Source organism: Sciurus vulgaris, assembly GCF_902686455.1.
Source record: "Sciurus vulgaris genome assembly, chromosome: 3".
NCBI classification, from domain to species: Eukaryota; Metazoa; Chordata; class Mammalia; order Rodentia; family Sciuridae; genus Sciurus; species Sciurus vulgaris.
In genome coordinates, this window is record NC_136463.1 from 24,226,151 (window position 1) to 24,251,492 (window position 25,342).

Consider the following 25,342-nt stretch of genomic DNA (forward strand, 5'->3'; position numbering starts at 1 on the left):
TCTATGGTCTATTTCTCTCTATGGAACAGAAGAGGTATGGAGTAGGGAAGAAATGGGTTCTCCTGTCATGACTGGCACCTTAACAGCATCTCCAGACACCCAATAATCCCGGGTGACAAAGCTCCACAGTATCAGAAACCTCATCTTATATCATGCTAAGTGAACTAGGCCAAGCCCAAAAAACCAAAGGCCGAATATTCTCTGATAAGTGCATAACAATATGCGGGTGATGAGGGGAAGAGAAGAATGAAGGAACTTTGGATGGTGTAGAGGAAAAAGGGGTGGGAGGGGGAGAGGATGGAAAAACAGTAGAATGAAACAGTATTACCCTACATATATGTATGCTTACATGAATGGTGTGAATCTACATTGTGTACAACCATAGAAATTAAAAGTTGTACCCCATTTGTGTACAGTGAATTAAAATGTGTTTGTAAAAATAAAAAATATTTTAATTAAAAAAAAAAAAGAAACCTCATTTTAAAAGAGAGGAAACAAGACTCAGAGACGTGTTGTGATTTGTTCTGGGCCACATAAGGAGACAGAGCCTGAACCAAACTGGCACTGAGGTGTCAGAATCCCCTGCTCCTCTTCACCAGTTAGGATGGGTGGGGTCCAGGCCTTGCATATTTATTCCCATTCAAGGATAAAGGGAAGGACTGGGTTTGTGGCTCAGTGGTAGAGCAAACTGGGGTTTGATTCTCAGCACCACATAAAAATAAATGAATAAAATAAAGGTCCATCAACATCTAAAAAATAGATTTTAAAAAAAGGATAAAAGGAGAGCAACTCTGGGTCAAAGGTCACAAGGCCTATGTTGGCCAGGATCTCCTTGCTCATCTTTATTTCTTTCTCCTCTTTCCTTTCTCTTCTAGGGAACAGAGAGTTCACCAAGTTTCATTTCTGCTTACTGGAAAAGCCTGGGAGAGCCTAGGGGCTGATAAGTTCATTAACATTCATTGGTCCTTGGGATTTCTTCTTGCTGTCTCTTGGGATCTCCCGCTGGACAATTCCCTGATCCCAGGTACCAACAGCCCCAGGGCCAGGTCGGAAAGGGAAGGGCCACTTTGCTTGGTTCAGAGTCCTGGGCCCCATACTGGGGAGAAAGGAATTAAAGTCAGGTCCCCAGATCACCGGGACCGGGAAGTTCTGGTGGCCCAAGCCGTAGAGGGTAGGGGAGACCCGTTGGCAGAATGGTTCAAGACAGAAAAGGAGGCGCTGCCAGCCATGCCAACCTGCGCTTCGCTTCCATTATCGTTTGGCAAACGCTGGTAACCCCTCCTCTCCGCCACATACACACCTCCCACATCCCAGGCCGGTTTCCCTCTCGCCCCCCAAGAGCGGCCTTCACCCTAGGCCAATCGAAGGACAGCAGTCGACCTCCAGAGTGCGGAGGGCTCACCCCCGCCGCTGCCCTCCCATTGTCTGAGTGGAGCAGGCGGAGCGGCTGCGAGGGGCGGGGCCGGAGGGCGGAGGGAGGGAGCAAGGGAGGGGCGGGGGAGCAGAGGGGGCGGGGGGAGATGCTGAGCCTTCAGGGGCGGAGGCGGCGGCGGCGGCTGAGGTAGAGGAGAGAGCCCGAGCGGGGAGCCAGGCTAGCCATCGAGCGGACGGCCGAAGGCCCGGCTGGGTGGCTGGCGCCGGTGCTGGCTGCGCTGCGCTGCGCTGCTCTCCCCTCGGCTCCGACGGCCTCTCCCATGCACTGAGGGCGCCCGGCTGGGCCGGGCCGGCGGCCGGAGGGGAGGCTCCTCTCCATGGTCCAGAAGAGCAGCATGTCCCGGGGCCCTTACCCACCCTCCCAGGAGATTCCCATGGAGGTCTTCGATCCCAGCCCACAGGTGAGGTGTGGAGCCGGCCCGAGGGAAGAGGGCCGCACCCGCGGTCCTTGGGGTCGGCTGGAGGGACCCCGGAAGGAAAGGGTCATAAGCCCGGCGCTTAGGGGAGAGGGGTGCTCGGGCCCCCTCCCCCTCATTCTTGCGGGTTAATGATTGGCCCGGAGTTGGGCTGCGGTGCTGGGAGGGGGCGGGTGGGCTGCCTGTCACCCTCGCCTCCTCTCCCCCGCGTCACGGTCCCTGCTGCTCGGGTACCGGCTTCAGTGGCTGAGGTGGGGGTGTTGGTTGGGGGATCTGGGCCTTGAGAAGGGGAGGTTGAGGGAGGCTGGAGATCGAACCAGGCAAAGGGGGCGACGCAGAGCACGTTTGGGGGAGCCGGGCGGGTGTGGGTGGGGCGGAGGTGGCACTGGGAGATGGCCGAGGCGATGGTCAGAGGGCGGTGCCAACAGGCCTTCCAAGCCTCAGACCCTGGTCCTCTAGGGTGTAGAAGGGTCCATCCCTGGCCCAGGGCCCCCTCCAGCCACCTCACTCCATCTGTATATTGGACCAGTTCCCCTCTCCCTGACACCCACGTTGGCTTATCCCTCCTCCGTAGCCCCGAAAATGCCTCCAAAGTTTGGAAAGTTGGAAGGATGCCAACTCACTCTCCTGGAGGGGAGGAAGCTTTTAACTGGGGGAGGGGATCTGTTGCCCCATCCACTGGCACACTTTTCCCATGCCCCTGTAATACTCCTAGGGAGGGACAATCTTGGGAGTGGTGAATTCCCATAGAGTGACCAGCATAGTCTGGGTGGTCATACCAGGGCATTTCTCTAGGACATGTCCTTCCCCAAGGATGGCATTAACTCTTGTATTGCTGTGGTCATCCTGGAGCAACTGTAACCACCACGGTAATGTGGTTGATGGGTGTGTAGGGGGGTCAGGTCAGACCTAAAAATACCTCTATCCTCCACCCCAGGCCCCTTGGAGCCTGGGAGGCAGCTGACTAGGGCCTTCCTTTCAGCTGTCCCCTGTCTCTCTGAGCGCCACTCCCTTTGCCCAGCCTGAGATGGTGGTGGTAGCGTGAAAGTCTGGGGTTCACTGTGGAATCTTCTTAGGTTTGTAGGGAACTGCAAAACTACTTTGGGTATATGTCCAGTTTGAAAGAAGAGGAGGGGAGGGAGGATCCTGGAAGGGTTCCCCAGGTGTCCTCTCCCATCATCCATCTTTCTTGTACCCAGGTCCCCAGAGCCAGAGCTGCAGTCTGGTCTTGGCTTATCTAGGTTCTTTGGCTTAAGAAAGTCTGGGTTGGAGTCTGGGGGCAGGGACTTGGAGGTCTGAGCCCTCCATCATTCTGCCCATTCTGGATTGGACTGGGGCTGAGTGTTTATGTTGAGTTGGGGGAGGGTGAAGAAGCAACTCCCTCTTAGGAGGCTGGAGATACCTGAAGACTTAACCTGAATGTCTGGCTGCCTGACTATACATGTTCCACCCAGGTCACCAGCTCAGTCAATGAGGCCACCAGCCTACTACCCCTGGGACCTGTGGGACTGTGTCCTAGGCTTGCCTTGGGGAGGAGCCAAGGAGCCTTCAGACTGATGTAGTCACTTTGGTACCATGAGTATGGGACATGGGCAGTGGCAGCTGAAGGGTAGAGTGGATCCCTCTTGCCCCTTTGGGGAGCAGTTATGGCCATTGATTGTGAGGAGAGGAGCTGAGAGAAAGACCCGCCAGGGCAGAGATGGGAGTGGGGAGCAATATGGGCTCCCATGAAGGCAAGCCACAGTTGGGGTTGGATGTTTAAAAATATGGTTCCCAGAAATCTAGCTCTGGGCCTCCAGGAGCTCAGAGCTGCCATCTCCTCCCCACTCTGGGGGAAGAGAAGAGTTGGGTTCACGGGAGAAGCCAAGCTGGGCCCTGGATCAGTGATCCCTCTTCTCTCTGGAGGCCATTGGCACACTCAGACCCCTCAGCTCCAGCTGAGGGGGTGTGGGAAGGAACTTCCCCTGCTCTCTCCTCCGCCCCCCCAGCACTGCAGGCAGCCTCTCCCTTCCCTGGAGGCCTCTGCAGCCTGCCCAGCATCTTAATTAGCTTTGCTGCCTAATGAGCCTCCTGCTTTTCAGGCCTCCCCTTCCCCAGCTTCTAGGTTGTTTTGGGGGTTTCTGTGTGTGCCCCCAGGCTCCTTGCACTATTCCCTAGGCATGACTGTGCTCTGGGCTCTCTCAGCGGGATGGGAGACCTTTTCTCCCCTCGGGCTGTACCACCTCCAGAAGAAGATACAGGGGAGTGGGGGTGGGGCTGTGCGGATCAGAGACCGATATTCCCAAGACTTGGCAGTAGCTGTGGATCTTGTGGGTTGAGGGTTGGGAAAGGTCCTTTTCTGATTCCACTCTTGTTCCTTCCTGGCCTCTCCAGGGCAAATACAGCAAGAGGAAAGGACGGTTCAAACGCTCTGATGGGAGCACTTCCTCAGATACAACATCCAACAGCTTTGTCCGCCAGGTAATGGGGAAGCTGGGCTGAGAGGAGGGAGGTGGCTGACTGGTGGAGGCCAGCATTGGTGAGCTGGTCTGCGGCTTTCTCTAGGCACCCTTCCCCGTGTCATTTGTCACCTGCCTGGAACCACCCCAACACCCCGACTCCTCATGACCTCTCCTGGATATGCTGGCAGCTGCACCCACTGCCTCAGCCCACGCCCCCGCCCAGCCCCTCCCCCAGCACCAGGCACCAGCCCCTGCTGCCTGCCTGCCTGCGTCATCTCATTCAGGGACAGCCTGGCCTGCCTCCTTCTAGCTTGCTTCGGGCTGTCACCCACTCCCCCTGCCGGCTGTCTGCTTCCATGTCCTCCCCCAGAATCTGTGACAGGGTGGGGTGGAGGCAGGTGCTAGGAAATGAAAAGCTAGGGCATTTGAGTCCTTGGAGCCTTGTTGAGGTGTGGGTCAGAAACGAGCTCCCCACATCCAATCGTGGCTCTCTTTAACATTCAGAGAAAGTGTGATGGGGATAGGCGGGAGGTGTTTGTTTCTAGAGAGGACTGTGGCCCAGCACCTGTGACTGAAGGGGATAACTGAGAAAAACTTGCTGGGTCTCCTGTGCTCAGTCCAGAAGCTGCCACTCTCCTCTTTTCTAATTCTCAACCCCGGGCCATCCTGGGCTCAAGAGAGGCAGTGAGGGAGGCGTGTGGTTGCTATGACTACTGAGTATCTCAATAAAGCCTGGTACCCAAAACAGGCGAGAGGGGCTTGGAATCAGACAAGGAAAGGAGTGCATTAAAAAGATGATAGGCAGGGCACATGAGGGCAGAAGACTGTAGGGAGGAGGAGTTCCTTGGAGGTGAGTTTGCTTTGGGCCAGGAACAAGAGGGTAGTGGAAAGATTGGAGTGAGACCCTTCTTTTTGATTCTCCTGTCTCTACACTTGACATATATGGGCTCAGGCCTGATTTGGGAGATTCAGAAGGGAGGCCTTTGTCCAAGCATCTCCTAAGTACACAGACAGAAAGTCCTTTCTTCAATCACTCCCTCATCCCTCCTGTTGCAGAACTGGGCCAGGGCCAGGGCCAGGACTGGAAAGAACAATGGTGTGCTTTTGTTGCCTCTCTTGGAAGATAAGAGCTTGGTTACTTCAGTATTTGGTCAACCAAGGGGGTCAGACCCCAGCCTCCAATACTTCCTCCTCTTAGCTCCCAGCTCTGACCCCAGGAGGTGGCAGGAGTGGGGGGGCAGTCCTTGCCACATCTCTGAGCTAAATATACCCTAGCAGTTTGCACATGTAGCAACTCTGCTTGTAACCTGAGCCCCCTGGGGGGACGGGCACATTGGGCCACCCCTTAAGCCAGTGGGGCCGGGCACCGAGGGCGCCGGGATGGAGGCGCCCAGCCGGACCCTTGTGGTGGTGAGCTGGGATGGGGTGAGGTAGTGGGTGGGTAGGATAGCCCTTCAGGAAAACTGGTAGAGGGCCTCCACGCCAGCCAGTCTCCTTGCCTCCTCACTGTTTGCCATCTCCTGCCATTTCTGGGATGTGCGTACGTGTGTATGTGGGTGTGTGCGTTTGTGTCTGCAGGTGCCTTGGGTCAGTGAGTACCTCTCTGCCTGTCTATCTGCTTCTGTTTCTCTGCCTCTCTAGGTGTCTGTCTCCTTCGTTGAGTGCTCCCATCAGGAGGGATGGAATGGTGGCTAAGCCGCTTTTCCCTCTCCCTGGCTTGTGTTTCTTTCCTAGCCGCTTTGTAGTGCCTCTCCACACCCAGGCTACTCTTTCCCCTGCAAATCTCCCATTTTTATGATTTGACTGGGAAAAGGGGTGGGCACCTGTATGACCAGGGATTTCTGGGGAGATATAGGACTTTTTCTTCATTCTTTCCTGGGTCCCCTCCATACCAAGCCAATGGACATTCCCAGCCAAGTGACCTTTCATGCCCTCAGGAAAAGTCCCTCATCTCTCTGCAGTCCTGCTCCTTCACATTCTCTCCCATTGCACCATTCCAGAAGTCACACTCAAGTCCATAGTCCTGTCTCCTATTCTCACATGCCTCCCACCTACAGGGACACAGACCTGGCATGGCCTCCTGGGTGCATTTGGTTATGCACATGCCATAGACACACCTTCCCAAACACACTTGCCCTAGCACTTGTGGTGCACTCATGAATCAGCATGCTCATGACCTGGGCTGTGAGGTCTGTATGGGCTACATGTGTCTCACACATAGGTGTGCACCCCTAGAGGAATCCCTAGTGCCCCGGGTTGGTCAGAGTGGTCAAAGCTAGCTTCCTGGCACTCCCAGACTTCTGAGCCTGCCTTAACCCTGGGACCTGGATAGGAAAGCATCTGTCTCATATTCTTCTCTTTAACTTGCCACTTCTGCCTGTGCCACCCCTGAAATCTCGGGTTCTGTTTTGTATCTTATGCAAGATTGAGAGTCAGCTTTGAGTGGGGTGGCCTGATTCAGACAGTGCCAGCTAGAGGTAGAGGGCCACGAGGTGGGAGTCCTGTCTTCACCTACTCTTGAGCAGAAGATAGCAAAAATGCTGTTGACCCCATCATGCTGAGCAGGCTGCCCACTGGCAACAGTGCAGAAAGCCAGGCCTCAACTGGTGGCTGCAGTCCCTGGAAGGAAGGCCACTGGGCTTCTGCTGATTCTCCTCGGGCAGTGATGCTGGGGGCAGGGCAGGAAAGGAGGAGCAGGGAGTGGAGACTCAGCCCCTGGCATTTCTCCCTTGTGCTGTGCCCCTATCAGGTTCCCACCCCTCCCAGGACTCCAAGCAGCTGTCCTTGGACATGCCTTAACCCTCTGCTTGCTGCTGTCACTCTTTCTAGGGCCACGTTCTTCCCATGGGCCTGTAAACCTTGGCATCTTCCACCTCATACTACCCTGTAGGCTTGTGGCATCCTACTGGGCCTCAGACCTCCATGATGGGTGGTACCTTCAGGCCTTCTGGTCCCCAGGGTGAGGGGAGAGTGCATTGGCCCTGAACCAGCCCCGTCTGCTTTCAGGGCTCAGCAGAGTCCTACACCAGCCGCCCGTCAGACTCTGACGTGTCTCTGGAAGAGGACCGGGAAGCCTTGAGGAAGGAGGCAGAGCGCCAGGCATTAGCTCAGCTTGAGAAAGCCAAGGTGAGCAAAGATGAGGGGAGGGGCTGTGGCATGATTTCTCCCACGCCGGGGTCTCAGAGAGCCTGGACAGACCCTGGATCAAGTCTTAGCCTGGTCACTTCCGGCTATGTGTCCTGAAACCTCAACATGCCTTGGTTCTTCCCCTGTATGATGTGGGTATAATACCTGCCTCCTTATACAGTATGAGAAGCGCCTGATAATGTTCCCACATGTGATAGGAACTTGACAAGTGCTGAAAATATCTGCTTCTACTGGGCATGGTGGCTCACATGTGTAGCCCTAGCAACTTGGAAGTCTGAGGCAGGCGAATTACAAATTCAAGACCAGCCTCAGCAACTTAGTGTGATCCTTCTTTTTAAAAAAGTGGGGGTGGGGGGCTTGGGGATGCAGTTCACTGGTAGAGTGTCCTTCGGTTTGATTCCCAGTACTACACAATGAATGAATGAATGAATGAATGAATGAATGAATGAATGAAAGAAAGGAAGGAAAAGAAAAAATGTCTACTTCCTGGAATCAAACTTCTTGAGCTGGAATCTCAGCCTGACTTTTTTTTTTTTGTGGGGGGCGGGGGGGTACTGGAGATTTAACCCAGAGGTACTTTACCATTGAGCTACACCCCCAGCCCTTTTTATTTTGTATTTTGAGATGGGGTCTCACTAAGTCAAGGACATTGACCTCAAACTTGTGATCCTCCTGCCTTAGCTTCCCAAGTGGCTGGGATAACAGATGTGCATCACTGTGTCTGGCTTCCACCCCGACTCTTAATTGCTGTGGATATTAAACTAGCCACTTCTTTTCTGAATTTCAGTTCCCTTATTCATTAAAATGAAGATAAGTCTTTTTGCCGTGTTGGTTTGCTGCCACAGTGGTGCACATAAATGTCCTGGTTAATGCTCTTGGGAACATCAACAATGTTGGGAAGAAGGAAATGCTAGGTTCTTATTAGGTCCTACTTCAAGGTCATCCTCTGGTTTCTAATTGTGGTGGTGAAGTGAGGTTACATTGGAGATTTAAAATTATCGATGGTCAAGGAGCTAGGAAGATTGTGAACCCCCACCCAGCAGGTTAAACAAGCGTGGAGTGGTCGGCCTCAGATTCAGTGTGTGGCTCAAAGATCTAGAAAAATGGCACAGTGATGTGTGTCTCTAGTCCTGGCTACTCAGGAGGCTGAGGCTGAGGATCATTTGAACCCAGGAATTAGAGGCCAACTTGGGCAATGTTGCAGAACTGTCTCAAAAAGAGAAGAGAGGAAAAGAGAACAACGGCAGCATGATCTGCTTTCATCAGTTTGATTTCATTGTTCTGACAACCTCAGCTGACATCCTGGACCACAAAGAAGCAAAGTGAAAACACATAGGAGGGAAAATCCTGCGATTCTTTTTCTAGTGATGAAAGACATACATATAAAAATTAATTAATTAATTAAATGAAGATAATAACAGTAATTCATAGGAATTTTGTGATGAATAAATGAGATAATGCATGTGAAACCTGTAACAGTACCAGGTATACTAAACAGTAGTGACTGTCATTACTATTATTACTATTATTATTATTTTGTGGTCTTGGGGATTAAACTCAGGGACACTTTACCACTGAGCTACAGTCTCAGCCCTTTTTGTTTTTTCTTTTGAAACAGAGTTTTGTTCATTTACTAAGGTGTGCCTTGAACCTACCATTCTCCTGCCTCAGCCTGCTGAGTTGCTGGGATTGCAGGCATGCACCACCAAGCCTGGCCTTGCCCTTCTTTTATTTTAAAAGTTAGCATACATAATAAACCATCCAGTGTGTGTGTGTGTGTGTGTGTGTGTGTGTGTGTGTGTGTGTGTGTGTTTTATTAGTTGTAGATGGACACAATACTTTTGTTTTATTTATTTATTTATTTTTATGTGGTGCTGAGGATTGAACCCATTGCCTCACACGTGCTAGGCAAGCGCTCTACCCTTGAGCTACAACCCCAGCCCCAATTTGTTTGTTTGTTGGTTGGTTGGTTGGTACTAGGGATTGAACCTAGGGGTGCTTTACCACTGAGCTTTATCCCAACCCTTTTTAATTTTTTTTTTTTTTTTTTTTTTTTTTGAGACAGGGTCTCACTAAGTTGCTGAGGCTGGCCTCAAACTTGTGATCTTCCTACCTTAGCCTCCCAAGTTGCGGGGATTATAGGTGTGCGCTGCCATGCCTGGCTCTTCCAGTATACTCTTTTTTGTGGGAGTGGGGTACTGGGGATTGAACTCAGGGGCACTCGACCACTGAACCACATCCCAGCCCTATTTTGTATTTTATTTAGAGACAGGTCTCAGTGAGTTGCTTAGCACCTTGCTTTTGCTTAGGCTAGCTTTGAATTCGCAATGTTCCTGCCTCAGCCTCCTGATCCAGTATATGTTTTAATGAACAAGTCACAAAGCAAACATCTGTGTAATCCCTACTCCTGGCAGGAAGTTGTATAGCACAGTATAGTTTAACCCTCTGGTGACCCTCACCTGTGTGTTTCCTCTAGACCAAGCCAGTGGCATTTGCTGTGAGAACAAATGTCGGCTACAATCCATCTCCAGGGGATGAGGTACCTGTGCAGGGAGTGGCCATCACCTTTGAGCCTAAGGACTTCTTACACATCAAGGAGGTGGGGAGAGTGCTCGGCATCTGGTGAGAGGGCAGGGATCGGGTACCAGGAGAGGAGCAGCCAGAGCACCAGTGGGGGAAAAAGCCTCTGAGTTGAGCAGAGCTGGGCTGAATCTGCTGTGTGATCTTAGATAAATTTCTCCACCTTTCTGAGCATCTAATTTTTCATTGGCAAATGGGTGACCAAATACTTAGGTCACGAGGCTGATTTATCATGAGGTCTCTAACTAGAGCAGCAGTGTGTCAGGGCCTTGAGTGCGCATTTACTTCTACTGTCTGTCTGCAGCAGGGTGGTCCCCAGGGATGCAGGAAGTGGGGGACTCTCACCTCCTCTCCAAGGGAAGGGTAGCCCATGACCAGAGAGAATGCTAGTCTCAGAGTTATCTTGAGACTTGGAGGGCTATCTTCAGAGGCTGGAGTCGGGTGGGCACCTTTAGGGGTGCCATTCTCCAGTAGGGTAGGCAAATCTGGGGGTTCCCACGAAGGGTGACTGCTGGCTCGCACCTCCAGTTCCCCTTTTGCTCTCCCCCACCCTACCTGCTGTTGTTTTCAGAAATACAATAATGACTGGTGGATCGGGCGGCTGGTGAAGGAAGGCTGCGAGGTTGGCTTTATCCCCAGCCCTGTCAAACTGGACAGCCTGCGCCTGCTTCAGGAACAGAAGCTTCGCCAGAACCGACTCAGCTCCAGGTATCTGGCAGGGGGCGGGCACTGCCCACCGGGTTCCAGAAGAGGCCATCGGCCAGGACTGGGCCTCAGGGCTGACTCTGACCCCGAGGGCACAGAGCCGTCACCATGGGGACTGGAGAACTCCAGAGGGTGCAGCTTGTACAGGACAAGACTCCCCCATGCCCACGCCTACCCCTTTGCTCACCAGCTCTGTTTGCCTCCCTGCCCATGCAGCAAATCAGGTGACAACTCCAGTTCCAGTCTGGGAGACGTGGTGACTGGCACCCGCCGCCCCACACCCCCTGCCAGTGGTAAGAGATGCTGCCGGCCCTGGGGTTGGGGGGAGCTCCTGGAGGGTGGTCTCCCCACTGTCTGGACCTCTTTTCCCTGTAGTAGGGGCACCCCAATTCTTAGTCCCCAAAACACATGCAGTAGCACCCCCTCTATGAACGATAGGGTACCATGCAAGCTGGGCCTGTCTTGTCTCTCCTCTCCCCTTTCTTTGGTAGCTCCATCTCTCTACCTGCCCCTCCCCGCCCCTGCCCCCATTCATTTCTCCAACCCTGTTCCATTCACCTCTTCTTCTTTCTTTTTTCCCCATCCCCATCCCTGTGTTCTGTACTGTGTCTCCACGTCCATCTCATTCCTCTTCTCTCACCTCCTTCCTCCCTCTCTTCTGACTCCTGTCCAGGTAATGAAATGACTAACTTTGCCTTTGAACTAGACCCCCTAGAGTTAGAGGAGGAGGAGGCAGAGCTTGGTGAGCAGAGCAGCTCTGCCAAGACTAGTGTTAGCAGTGTCACCACCCCGCCACCCCATGGCAAACGCATCCCCTTCTTTAAGAAGGTAATTCTTGCTGGGTTCTTAAGAGGGGATGGTCAGGGCCCAGCTTTTGGCAGGGAGAGGGGGCTGGAGTGGGTCCAGATGTGGTGTTAGCCTGTCCTGTGGGCTCAGAGCTTCCTGTGGAGCTGGAGGGGTGTGTGGAATGGGCACATCCCTTTCCACACACAGCCCCACTCTGGCCCACCCCCAGGAAGGGTTGATTCTTGCCCTTGGAAGACTGCCTACCCTGAGGAAGCAGGGTCTGGTGGTAATGAATCCTGACCTTTGCCCTCATTACCAATGGAATGCCTCCACTCTGGCTTCTGAGAGGAAAATGGAATGGCATTCCTTCTTTGCCCTTTTCTACTTCCATTGGTGGGCACATGAAGGGGTCACTGACAGCAGAGCAAGACAGTCAAGGGAACCCTTAAAACGGACAGGTTGATATGCACTGGGGACAGGAGGTGGGCACCAAATTAGGGACTGTCATTTTCTCCAGTTCTTTTCCAAGACTCAGAAAGGGGGGGTCTGATCATTACCAAGTTCACTGGACTGTCTGTCAGTCCTGCTCCAACCCTGGTTCAGGGCTACCTCTGGCTCCCCCTTGGCATGGGGACCTGTCCCCTCTCTCTGGCTCTGTCTGTCACTAACACGCATGCCCTGTTATCTCTCCTCGTCTGCCCGCTCTCCCTCCCTCTCTTGTCCTGGCTCCTTCCTTGCCCTCTGCCCCTGCCTGGGTGCCCTCCCCTCTTTCTTCCCCTCCCCCCTCCTGGCAATCTCTGGACCCAGCCAAACAGAAGCAGAAGTCGGTGAGTATCACAGCTTTCTGTGTCCCCTCTCCCACACTTGGGATGAGCTGGGGGACCTTCTAACACCCATTCCCATATCTGCCTCCCTTTCCCCACCCTTCCTGGTTCTCCATGGCCATCCCTACCCATCCTCACCCTGATCCCCACATCTGGGCTCTGGGACCAGGGGGAGGAAAGGATGCATGGGGGAAGCTTGGAGGCTGGAAGAGCGGTTCTGATATCATCTCCACTCTGGGATTTCCCCTCCCTGCTTCCCTCAGACAGAGCATGTGCCCCCTTATGACGTGGTGCCTTCCATGAGGCCCATCATCCTGGTGGGACCGTCGCTCAAGGGCTATGAGGTAGGAACCCTAGAGGGAGTGGGCCCGGAGGAGCCCAAACCTCCAGAGAAACACCATAGGAATAACTTCAGACTACAGAGAGATCCCCCAGAAGGGTGGCCCAGATCCCCAGGGTGTCATCTCTAGAGGGCGACAGACCTTCAGAGAAAAACTCCAGAGGGGCCTGACCCAGGGGAGACCCATTCAGAAGGGCCTAGTTCCCCGAAGAAACTCCTGAAGAGCCCTCCCAGAGCCCTACCTGGAAGGACTTTTGGAATCAGAGACTGCATGGGAGGCCCCTCAGACCCAAAAGGGACCCCTCCACAGAGGTCCCTTCATCTCAGGAATTTGAAAAGAAAGTAAAATGCCCACCAGCCCAACCTCCTGAGTGGCTTTAAATGCCTAACTTCTCTTCCCTCCTCCCTCCAAACACCCAACCCCAGGTTACAGACATGATGCAGAAAGCTTTATTTGACTTCTTAAAGCATCGATTTGATGGCAGGTAAGACGCTGGGAGCCATCTCCCTACACCCACCATGGCTCTCTGCTGCTGGGAGGAGAAGGGTGTCTTGGGACTCTTGGACTGAGGGTCCCTGACTCCCTCCTCCTCCCTGTCCCTAGGATCTCTATCACACGGGTGACGGCTGACATTTCCCTAGCTAAGCGCTCCGTTCTCAACAACCCCAGCAAGCACATCATCATTGAGCGCTCCAACACACGCTCCAGCCTGGGTGAGCTGGGCCTGTCTTCCTTACTCCCCACTTCAGGGCTGCGCTCGGATAGGGTGAGGGGTGGTGGGTGGAAAGACCAGAGGCGCCCACTACTTCCTGGGGGCTGCCTTACATTCCCCCTCCCCATGCCTCCGTGCCCCCAAGCTGAGGTGCAGAGTGAGATCGAGCGGATCTTCGAGCTGGCCAGGACTCTTCAGTTGGTGGCTCTGGATGCTGACACTATCAACCACCCGGCCCAGCTCTCCAAGACCTCGCTGGCCCCCATCATTGTTTACATCAAGATCACCTCTCCCAAGGTGGGTGCGTGGTTTATAAGGAGTGTTCCAAAGCTGGGCTGCTTGGAACTCTTCTGCTCCTTACTACCTGGGTGACTTAATCCCCGTGAGCTTTGGTTTCTGTATGAGACTATCATGCAGATATCGTGAAGATGCTTACCAAGATGCAGGACAGCACTGCAGAGGGTCTGCTACAATACACCTCATCATGTGTTAGCTATGATTAATATTATTAGGGTCATGTAGGCCAATCCCCAGTCTCCACTTTGGTTAGCCTACTGTGATTGTACCAGAAAACTGAAAGAAATCGGGTTTTTTTTGTCCCAGTGTCACTCAGCTTCTTGACAGTTGTGGGGTCTTTCCTGTCTTTGATATGAGCCTTTTTCTGCTATACTGTCCTCATTCAGACTTTGGTAGAGAATATTGGTTGGAAAGATGGTTTACTTTTTTGTCAGGTTGTGGCTCCATGAACTTTCCTTTCCAGATGTTAGTAGGGATTTGAGAAACATGGAAAAGAGTTTAGGCAAAGGGTTTAAAGTTCGAAGATGGCACAAGGTTCAAATCCTTGTGCTGGTTGGTTGATACACTTATTGTTGGTTTGTTGTTTTTATTAAGTTTGGGATCTGGGGGGAATTATTTAGTCTCTGAACCTCAATTTCTTCACCTACGAAATGGGGTTATACTCTCTGTGGTGTTATTATATTTGTTGCCTGGGATCAAACTAAGGGCCTGACACATGCTAAGCATATGCTGTTCCTTTGAGCTACCCTTAGCCTCTCTTGTGTTATTTCTTTTCTTTCTTTCTTTCTTTCTTTTTTTTTTTTTTGTGGTGCTGGGGATTGAACTAGGGTCTTATGCATGTGAGGCAAGTACTCCACCAACCGAGCTATATCCCCAGCTCCTCTAGTGTTATTTCTGAGAGGGCTGAGCTAATTGATGTAAAGAGCCCAGCACATACTGTTTGGTTCCTGATGGCAGCCAGCGGTGGTAACTATTATTGCTCCATGATAGCTTCTTATAAGCTGAGCATCCTGGGCCAGTTACTTGGCCTTTATGAGTCCTTAAGTTTCTAATGAGATATAAGGTGATGGGATTTAAGTATTTGAGGGAGGGGAAAGTTGAAAGGATCAAATGAGATAATGGATGCAAAAACACTTTGTGACCTAGAAAGTAACAAAGGCTTTCATTTTGCCCACTGAGGTTAAGAGTGGGGACTCAGGAGCCAGACTGTCTGCATTTCCTACCCAGGCTGTCATTTACCAGCACTGTGTTCCTTTGGCAAGTCACCTAACATCTCTGTGCCCTAGTTTCCTTATCTGCTACATAGGCATGCTCAGATAATTGTTGTGAAGATTAAATAAATGCATTCGTCACAACAGGCAAAATATGTGGTACCCAGTATATCTGTTTTATTTTTTTAAAAAAAGTTTTGTTGGGGCTGGGGATGTAACTCAGTGGTAGGGTGCTTGCCTAGCATGCACAAGGCCCTGGGTTTAATCCCCAGCACCTTCTCCCCAATGTTTTATTTTCAAATAATCTCAACTTGACCGAAGTATTGCAACAAAAGTTCAAGGAACTCCTGTTCTTTGAATACCTTCACTCAAATTCACTAATTTTTAAAAACATTTTTAGTGGTACTAGAGATTTAACCCAGGGGCATTCTACCTCTGAGCTACACTCCCTAACTCTTCTTTATTTTTATTGAGACAGGGTTTCACTAAGTTACTTAAAGCCTCATGTCTTTCTCCACATACAACCAAAAATTCACTAAAATTTTAACAGCTTTAATTAGGACAGAATTCATATTAGCTGGACATGGTAGTGCATGCCTGGAATCCCACCAACTTGGGAGGCTGAGACAGGAGGATTATAAGTTCGAGGTCAGCCTCAGCAATTTAGCAAGGTCCTAAGCAACTTATTAAGACCTTATCGCAACATAAAATATAAAAAGAGCTAGGAATGTGCTCCTGGGTTCAATTCCCAGTACCAAAACAAACAACAAACAAAAAACCCAAACAACAAAAAAAGAATTCATGTTATTTCATTCAGTCATTTATTTTATTTTTATTTATTTATTTAAGTGTTAGAAATCAAACCCAGGGCCTTGTGCATTGTGCATGCTAGGCAAGTGTTCTTACTGTTGAGCTATATCCCCAGCACTTATTTAGCCATTTCAAGTGCACAATTTAATTTTTTTTCAGATTCTCTAATTTTTTAAATTTAATATTTTTGGAGAGGGATGCTAGAGGTTAAAGCCTGGGTCTCTTGAATGTGGAATATGCACTCTACCATCGAGTCACATGTCTAGTCTTTATATTTAATTGAAACTTTTTTTTTTTTTGTCGTACTGGGACTCAACCTCAGAGCCTTATGCATGCTAGTCCAGTGCTCTATCACTGAGCTCCACCCTCAGCCCAATTTTATTTTTTAATAGAGTGCATGCATAGCATATGTGAAGGCCTGGATTCAATCCCCAGCACACAAACCAAAAAGATTGTATGCCTTTATTTTATATGCTTCAGCATGTATTTAAGAGCAAGAACATCATCTTACATAGTCATAACATAATTATAAAATTTTAGAAATGTTACCTAAAATGCAGTTCATATTTATCTTTCACCAGTTGGCCCAATAATGCCCTTTAATAAGGCAACCTTTTTCCTAATCCAGGAATCAAGCTGGGATCACCTGTTGCATTTAGTTGTAGGTCTGTTTTATTCAGCCTTTCTTTTCTTTTCACGACCCTGGCATTTTGGAGGAAACAGGTCAACTGTTTTGTAGACTGCCCCTCAGTTGGGATTTGTTGGATGTTTTCTCATAACTAGATTTAGGTTTTTCATTTTATTATCACTATCATTATTATTGGGATGACAATAATAAGAATAGCTATCTCATAGTGCTATTGTCAGAACTAAATTGATCACCTAAAAAGCACTGAACAGCCGACTGATGTTGTATGTGCCTGTCGTCTCAGCTGTTTGGGAGGCTGAGGCAGGAGGACAAGGCCAGCCTGGACAACATAGTGAGACCCTGCCTCCTCTACCCCCACAACAGGCATAGAACAGTGCTGGTACCTAGCAAGCACCCTCCAAAGGATGTCAGCTGTTGCTAACATGGGTTAGGGGAAGGGAGTGAGCTGGGAGAATCAGCAGGTTAGACCAGGGTAGAGGGGTGGGGAAATAGTATCACTACCTTTCATGTAGCTCTCAAGGAGAGGTTGTCATGAGACCCAGAAAGCCTGAGCATTGAATAGGGTGGACGTAGGGCTGGTGAGGTCATTTCTGCAGAGGTGCTCAAGGCTGAGTGACATGGAACATTCCGACATCCTGACACTGACTCGGACCGGAACGTGCCTCTTTAACCTGGTGCATTGCCTGGGCCCCTGTAACTCCTCCTCCTCCTCTCTCTAAACCAGGTACTTCAGAGGCTCATCAAATCCCGAGGGAAGTCTCAGTCCAAACACCTCAATGTCCAAATAGCAGCCTCGGAGAAGCTGGCACAGTGTCCCCCTGTAAGCGCTCAAACCTCGGGAAAGGAAGGGAGGGAGAGGGCATTTGGGTTTACCTGGTTTCCTCTGGCCTGCACTGGAGACAGAGTGACTGGGAACACCTGGGCCAGGTCTGTAGGTCCAGACGTGTCTGGGAGGAAAGAGGGCTGGACAGAGTGGGCTGAAAGCACCCCTTCTCCGTGGGGAACCAAGCCCCCTCTTCCAGCTTAGGTTGTCTTATCTCTAGAATGAGGGAGTTGGGCTGAGTTGGATTATCAGACCTCTTGCTGTTCTGCCAATTTGTACATCTGAGCGTTCTCCTTCCCTTCCTGTACAGCCAGAGACCTTTTTTAACCTTATCCTTCAACCCCCTTGGCTCCACCCACTGCACCCAGGCCACACCCTCAACCCTTTGGCCACGCCCCGCTCATCCCAGCCCCGCCCCTAACCCCACCTTCACAGGAAATGTTTGACATCATCCTGGACGAGAACCAATTGGAGGATGCCTGCGAGCACCTGGCCGAGTATTTGGAAGCGTATTGGAAGGCCACACACCCGCCCAGCAGCACACCACCCAATCCGCTGCTGAACCGCACCATGGCTACCGCAGCCCTGGCTGCCAGCCCTGCCCCCGTCTCCAACCTCCAGGTACAGGTGCTCACCTCCCTCAGGAGAAACCTCAGCTTCTGGGGCGGGCTGGAGGCCTCGCAGCGGGGCGGCGGCGCAGTGCCCCAGCAGCAGGAGCACGCTATGTAGCGGGTGCTCCGCCCATCTTCCCTCTGACCCTGGAGTGCAGGGAACGTGGGGAAGGAAGGGAAGAGCTTCATTTTGTAAAAAATGTGGTGAGCGGCAGCTTCTGGTGTCTGTGGTTTTTGGTGGGACTGGGGTTGGCTGGTGCTGCCTCCCTGGGCCTGGTTCCAAAACTAAGTCTAAATCTGCTGCCCATTGGATGTAAGGCCCAATGGGGCCGCTTATAGGAACAGGGACTAGGAAGAAAATAAGAGGAAGACTGATCTACTCATTTACTGGACTCCACACCCATTTTAGACCCCAAAGTGACAGGGGCCCTTAGACTCAGGGAAACCCATAGAGCAGGGGTCTTTAAATCCAGAGAGCCTGCCTTTCCCCTGGAGCCCTAACTCCAGGACGCCCCTAGGAGGGACCAAGAACGGAGCATCTTCTGTGAGTTGATGCTGTGCCTTCCTCTGTTCTTCTCCCAGTTAAACAGAGTCCGGGAAAGGCTGTCCTATGGGTGCTCCTTCCAGCCTCTCCTTCCCACGGGAGCCACAGCCCATCTCTGAGACCATTAAGTATACACCATTAAGTATATGGGTCTAGGTTAGCATCAGAGAAAATTCATGAAGTCATTCTAGACTGCTGCTTTTCAAATTTGTTTTCAGCCACAGCCGCACCGAATCTTGGTGGGAAGCCGAGTATATAGATGAGGCATCCTTGTTCAGTTCAGAGGCAGCCAGGGCCCTGCCCTCCCCATCACTTCCCTAGGGATCCTGGAAGCACTTCTATGCTCTCCCTACCCCACCCTACAACTTCAGGAAACAGGTTGGAAACTGCTGCTGTAGTCTAATTCCCAACACACTGCAACCAAGAAACAGCTACAGAGAGGGAAATCATTTTGCTCAGGGTCACACAGCTTGAGGTGGTGGCAGGGGAAGGACTTGAACCCCACCCAGCAACCTCTGTGGTGGCAGTGGCCACCAGCTCACCTTCATGTGGCATTTGGTGATTAGGATGTTGGACCATCTGATGGTCTCCATTGGAGGAGGAGGCCCATCAACCTTCCCCAGCTGGCTGCTTTGAGTCCTTGTGGGTAGAGAAGGAATCCCATCAACCTCGTAGGGAATGGGAGAAGCAGCGTGGGGTTTGAAAGTCTATGATTGAGGTTTGATGTGGGCTAAAGAAGCTGGGGTCAGTGAGTTTGAGCTGAAATCTCTTACTGTATTTGGAAAACTGGAGACATTGACTAACCCAATCAACCACTGAGTGGCAGTACTAATGAGCTGTTAATGATGATTAACCCCAAGGCGACATTAATAACATGCATTGAGGAAGTGGTGACTAATTGTTCAGGGGCTCCCTACCATGGTTACCAGGAGAATTCATGCATCTGAGGTCTGATGAAGCTGGGCATCCTGTCCTAATAGAGGAGCAGATGCACCGAGGCCTGTCCACTGGGCTTTAGAGCCATTTTCCCTATCCAGTGCCCCTCTCCCAAAACCAGCGACCTCTTTCATCCAGGCTGGGTGCCTTGGTGTCCTCGCTAACCTGCCTTGCTTTGTTGTGTTTTTCTCACCCCTGCCTGATCTGCATGGTGTGTGCCGTCTGTCTGCTAACCAGGGACCCTACCTTGCTTCCGGGGACCAGCCACTGGAACGGGCCACCGGGGAGCACGCCAGCGTGCACGAGTACCCGGGGGAGCTGGGCCAGCCCCCTGGCCTTTACCCCAGCAGCCACCCACCAGGCCGGGCAGGCACCTTGCGGGCACTGTCCCGCCAAGACACGTTTGATGCCGACACCCCCGGCAGCCGAAACTCTGCCTACACGGAGCTGGGAGACTCGTGTGTGGACATGGAGACTGACCCCTCAGAGGGGCCAGGGCCTGGAGACCCTGCAGGGGGCGGCACCCCACCAGCCCGGCAGGGTTCCTGGGAGGATGAGGAAGAAGAGTATGAAGAGGAGCTCACTGACAACAGGAACCGGGGCCGGAATAAGGCCCGCTACTGCGCAGAGGGCGGGGGTCCGGTTCTGGGGCGCAACAAGAATGAGCTGGAGGGCTGGGGGCGAGGCGTCTACATCCGCTGAGAGGACAGGGGCCGCACAGTGAGAGGAAGGGCTCTGAGCCCAGGGGAGGGGAGGGACAAAGGGGCTCATCACCTGAGACGTGTCCTGCCTCCGGGGGGCGCTGTCTCCCTCCATTCAGATGCCTTGGCTCAATGTTTGGGGTTTCTTTGGTGGTATCATCCCAGCTCCTGAGAGGCCCTTGAGCCCCAGCTGTAGGCTTATCCCTACCTGCTGTAGATGGATGGGGGATACCCACCTTTCTGAAGTGTCCCCTTTCCCCCATCTTAGGGGGCTCTTCTCCCAGAGAAAAGGTGCACTTCCTTAACTTTCTACTCCGGGTTCAAAGTGAAGGTCCTAAATAGGGCGACCCTTCTTTTTCCATAACTGGGGTATTTGGAGAGTTGGGCATTTTTCTTGGAGAGGGAGGACACAGAATCTTCCCCATGGGGCTCTCTTCCCCAAACCCCAGATCCAGGGTCCCTCACCATGCCCACCGGCCTGCCCACTTCCTGGCAGCATTGTCTGGTAGGTGAAAGGTATAGCTTGAAAACCTGAAGGGAGCTCACCTTGAGGGGAGGGGTCTGGGTGGAAACTGACAGGCATCAGCTGCCCTCTTGGCCCTGGCAATGCTGGGGCCTGGAATCCTAGAATCCTGAGGAGTGGGTGACCCGACATGCTGCTACCCGCCCCCACCTCCATGCCTCAGCTCTCACCTACCCCAGGAATGAGCTTTGCCTACAACATCCCCTGCCTGCTGCCATCAGAAGAAGGGGGCCCTCTGCATCTGAGCCCCCCAACTCCATGCCATTGGGTGTGGAGACCATGGAACACTGGTCCACCTCATTCTAAACCAAAAAACTGCTCCTTCACCTTCATCCTGAGGCCCCAGGAGAGAGGCCCTACGGGTTGGTGTCCAAGAAGTGACCACCATCCTGGGGTTGCCTGGTTACCTGGGGACCTCAGATCTTCCCTGGGGGGCTTGGCTGCTGCTGCTTCTCTATATTTGCCTCTTGTGATCCTGTCCTTCATTGGTGTCCATTTCTCCCAGGAGAGGCCTTGGTAGCCCCTGGGGTACCCTCTGCCTCAGCATCCCCCACAGCCTAGCAGCCCTGCCCCTCCCCAGCATCCCAGCTGGGCCAGAGAGAGCCGATTGTGCCAACGAGGACTGGGCCCTGCCCGGCTGCCCACCTCAGGGATGGGCACCTCAGGCCTGTCTCGCCACCTCCTGTGCCAATGTTGTCGTGCCCCCACCAGGGGGTGGGGTGCAGCTTCCACTTACTGGTTAGAAGACACCACTGCCCAATCTTTCCCTCTCCCTGTCTGGTGTCCTGTGCCCCATCTGTCTGTCTACTTGTCTGTACTCTTCTAGGAGAAGTATTTTGCCACATAAAAAACCGCCGTCCAGTCCTTTGCGGCCAGCTTCCAGCCTGCTTCTTTGTTCCCGCCACACAGTGGTCAGCCTAGCCGCCTCTGCACAGAGAGCTGCTGCCAGAGCGAAGAGTTAAGGGGAGAGAGGTGCAGGAAGAAGCTGTGCTCTGGGTTGGTGACTCAGGAGAGACAGTGCTTGGTTTTGTGGCTTTCTGAAGTACGTTCAAGCCTGACACCGGCGGGGGCCAGTCTTAAGCCCGCACCTTACCTGTCTCCCTTCATGCAGAGCCAGGGGAAATGGCAACCCGGGGTGTAGTTCAGTGCAAAGTCTTAAAGACACATGCTTGTTCCACTCTTGTGGCCTCACTGACCCCCCGAATCTCAGGGAGGGGGACTGAACTTGTGGCTCCACAATGCCCAGCCATTACTACCATCACCTATATCCTACCTCACGTAGCACCTGCAAGTTCTCTCACCCTCCTGGTTCTTGTTTCTGAGGTTGGTGACTCCGGGGAACCAGAGCTCCTGAAGCCCAAAGTGTGTGTATATGTGTGTGGAAGGAAACAGACACCGGAAAACCTTCAGATAAGTTGGCAGATCAAAGAGGAACTGGCAGACCCAGATGTCAGGTGGCTGACTGGAGCACCCCAAAGAGTTGATGGCAAAGTTGAGAGCCAGGTCTCTGCCTCCAGCTTGGTACTCTTCCCACCACCTTCCCATGGGATCGATCATTTGTTCCTGTGTTTATTCGCTGAACATACATTTATTAGGCACCTCCTAGGTACCAGGGGCAAGTTGAAGCGAGAGCCACAGGCAATTTCAGTACTGAACACTGAGCTGTTTGTCGTGGGAAGCACTGGTAATGTGGGAATCTGGAAGAGGGTCCTTCTTAACCTGGGGAAATCCAGGAAGTCTTCCTAGAGGAGGCGAGGCTTGCTTGGAGATTAGAAGCAAAGTGGGGGTAGATAAGTAGGAGAATGTTCAAGGCAGAGGAACCAGGGAACATGCATGACAAGTTTTTGGCACTTCACTAACAAAGCATGTCGGTGAAGTGGTGGCCAAAGAGGGGTTGATGGGAGCGGGTCATAGTAGGCCTTGAGTCATGTTAAGGAGTTTAGTTTTTGCTGGACATGGTGATGAACACCTGTAATCCCAGTTACTTGGGCCGGAGAATCACAAGTTCAAGGCTAGCCTGGGCAACGTAATGAGACCCTATCTAAAAAATGGGGAAGGCACTGGGGATGTCGCTCAGTGGTAGGCCACTCATGGGTTTAATCGGCTGAACGCCAAAAGGTTTGTTTTTTTGTCCTGAAGCTGGTGCTCAGAGATTGAAGGATTATATGCAGCAATGACAGGATTGCTCTGGTTGGAGCAGGAATTGGAGGGTCTTACTTGGAAACAGCTGGACACTACAGATGGAAAGGAGGCTTTGCCTTAGACCACAGTGACATCTAGCAGTTAGAATCCAGAGCTCTTGAAGAGCATGTAGAGGTAGCCAGTGAGGAAGAGGCATCTAGGGTGATGGTGGATGGTAGTCTTCCTAGACAAACGAAGCAGGTGAAAAAAAACAGATTTAAGCAGAAGTGATGAGTCCAGCTTTGCATAAAGGGGTTAAAGGTTCTCTGTGGGACATTCGAGGGGAGAAGAGAAGACAGCTGAGCACAATGAGCTGGAGCTCTACAGAGAGGTTTGGCGTTTTGAATCAAGGGCAGGGATTAACTCCAGTTTCCAGATAAAACTCAGAGAGGCTAAGCTATTAGTATGTAATTACACAGCCATAGAGCAAAGGAATCAAATTGACATTTGGATTTCAAGTTCTACGGAGCCCGTGACCCCCAAGTCTGATGCTAATTCCTTTGCCCCAGGATGCACCAGCTTCTACAAGGATTGGGGCTAGGGAGTTGGGGAGGAGAAGGAAGCAGGGGTCTGAGTGTTTCTGTCTCCTCCCCATGTGTCTTCTGCCTAAAGTTACCTTTGCTCAGAAGTTGCAGACAAGGACATTTCTAATTGGAGATACTAAGAGATGGGGAGAGATTCTTGTTTCTTGGTAACCACAAGCCCTTAACCAAAGCTGGCTGCTCAGTCAGCACATGCGGTTGTCAACATGTGAGGATTTCAACAGCCATGTCGTCAGCAGGCTCTGCTGCTTCGATCACCCCACAGCCTCAGGAACTGAGGCATTGGGGACCCTTCAAACCTGGCACCATTCCTTTATCTGCTTCCCTGGCTAGTTGCTTACATTTTGTGGTGGATTCTGCTACCAGTGCTAGGTGTGAACTAAGGATCCCACTGTTGTAAAATAAAGGGAGCTGAACTGAAGTCACTGCCATCCAGGGACAAGGGAGTTGACCCAGCCTAATATGCCAGAGAGATATCTTGTGTTAGCTCCAATAATTATTTCCTAGGAGAAGAGAAGAGGGCCCACTTTGCTATCTCTCAGAGTGTGTGTGTGTGTGTGTGTGTGTGTGTGTGTGTGTGTGTGTGTGTTTATCTCCCTCTCCAGACTCAAGGGTCCATGGAGACCCAGGCTGGGTGACTTGGCCGCTTGGTTGTATTTGACTTATATTTGTGAAATAAAATGATGAATGAGTGAATGAATGAATGCCTCCTGAGAGCCAGGTCCTGGGCCTCCCAGTGCAGCTCTTGTCTGTTTATTGAATGTGCTCCCAGTTTGCAGTGTCACTTTCGATTCTGCAATTGGGTATGTGTGTGTGTATGTGGTTGGAAGGCACTTTAAGGTTCCCAGGAAACATGGTAGAATCACTGAAAGCACTGTAGCTTCCTCCAGCAACCTCCTGGCCCCTACCAGCCCCAGACCCAGCTCTCTTCTTTCCTAGGGCTGAAATGAAATCAGCCCTAATCTGCTCAAAGGTCACTTCTTCAGCCTTCTAACTCTAGGCACCAAGCTGGGTGAGTTGAAAGTCTTTATTTAGTGAGCCAGGGGTACTTAACCACTGAGCCACATCCTCAGCCCTTTAAAAAAATTTTTTTTTTTTTTTTTTTTTTAATTTTGAGACAGAGCCTCAATAAGTTGTGGAGGCTGGCTTTGAAATTGTGATGCTCCTGCCTCAGTCACCTGAGACATTGGGATTACAGGTGTGTGCCACACATCAGGCCCCATATTCCTTTTTTAATACTCCAAGCGCACTTTCTCAGGCTGTAGCTTAACTTATCCCAAGTCAACCTGATGGTCACACATTCCTATTTATTTATTTATTTTAGTTGGTGATGGACCTTTTTTATTTATTTATATGTGATGCTGAGAATTGAACCCAGCGCCTCACACATGCCAGGCAGAGCTCTATCAAGCAGCCACAACCCCAGCCCCATGACCACACATTCCTAACTGTATGCCAGGTACTGATCCAGGTAGGGAGTGGGGCAAACACTGATGAACAAGATTGAAAACCCAGGCTCTAGGGCTCACAAGGGGTGAAGCAGTTTGGCCATTCTATAGCCCCAGTGTGGAAAGAGGTTTCACGAGGTGGGAGCTTGGGAATAGGTGGCATTTATAGCAAGACAGCTAATGAGTTCCAGGCATTTCCCTTTCTGAGGAGGTGTAAGGCATTCATGTGGAAGGAATGCAGGAGCAAGGGCACCATGGGAAAAAGCTGGACATCTATGGGCAAGGACCACTGGATGCAGAACCCAGGAGGTAAACCTGCAAAGGTAGGTGGGGCTGTTGCTGGAAGCTCTTGAATGACAGGTTAGTAGTTGATCTGGATCCAGAGGGCATTAGAGAGCCATTGAAGGCTGAGTTGGGAGTGACAGATCCCGAGCTGTGCTCTTAGGAGGCTACTAGAGCTGTGAGGAGGATGCCCTGGAAAGGGGAGGCAGGAACTGGCCAGTTGAAGAGTTGCTACATCAGTGGAGGGGAGCCACACTGGGGCTGGGGGACAGGGAAAGTAGGGTGGAAGAAGCAGGCACTCTGATGTGTTGACTTGTCTTTCCCACTTCTCTTTTTGGTTTCTGGTTTTTTCCAAGTTTATGCAAAGAAGGAAATTCACAAACAAGAATATCTCCCCT

General features: G+C 51.7%; 1 protein-coding gene across 4 annotated transcripts; it reads left to right on the forward strand.

Moving 5' to 3' along the window:
• Window positions 1–1,518: 1,518 nt before the first annotated feature.
• Window positions 1,519–23,764, forward strand: CACNB1 (calcium voltage-gated channel auxiliary subunit beta 1). 4 transcript variants are annotated; one of them, XM_079131150.1, is made up of 14 exons: window positions 1,519–1,835; window positions 4,224–4,310; window positions 7,298–7,417; window positions 9,915–10,037; window positions 10,590–10,726; window positions 10,940–11,016; window positions 12,317–12,336; window positions 12,597–12,677; window positions 13,100–13,158; window positions 13,278–13,387; window positions 13,532–13,683; window positions 17,078–17,173; window positions 17,612–17,797; window positions 19,505–23,764. In XM_079131150.1, exons 1-14 carry the CDS (start codon window positions 1,752–1,754, stop codon window positions 19,967–19,969), a joined length of 1,797 nt encoding a protein of 598 aa, XP_078987276.1. In that variant the 5' UTR covers window positions 1,519–1,751; the 3' UTR covers window positions 19,970–23,764. The 4 variants fall into 4 exon arrangements, with proteins under 4 accessions (XP_078987276.1, XP_078987275.1, XP_078987277.1 ...); XM_079131149.1 differs by lacking the exon at window positions 12,317–12,336 and adding an exon at window positions 11,397–11,551 and having other exon boundaries at window positions 1,520–1,835; window positions 19,505–21,669; XM_079131151.1 differs by lacking the exons at window positions 1,519–1,835; window positions 4,224–4,310; window positions 12,317–12,336 and adding exons at window positions 5,603–5,701; window positions 11,397–11,551 and having other exon boundaries at window positions 19,505–21,672.
• Window positions 23,765–25,342: the final 1,578 nt, after the last annotated feature.

Coding starts and splice junctions, on each gene's coding strand:
- CACNB1 (XM_079131149.1), top strand. CDS start 1,752: ATGGTCCAGAAGAGCAGCATGTCCCGGGGCCCTTACCCACCCTCCCAG. Junction 1,836..4,223: donor TCTTCGATCCCAGCCCACAG/GTGAGGTGTGGA, acceptor TGGCCTCTCCAG/GGCAAATACAGCAAGAGGAA. Junction 11,552..12,596: donor GCATCCCCTTCTTTAAGAAG/GTAATTCTTGCT, acceptor TGCTTCCCTCAG/ACAGAGCATGTGCCCCCTTA.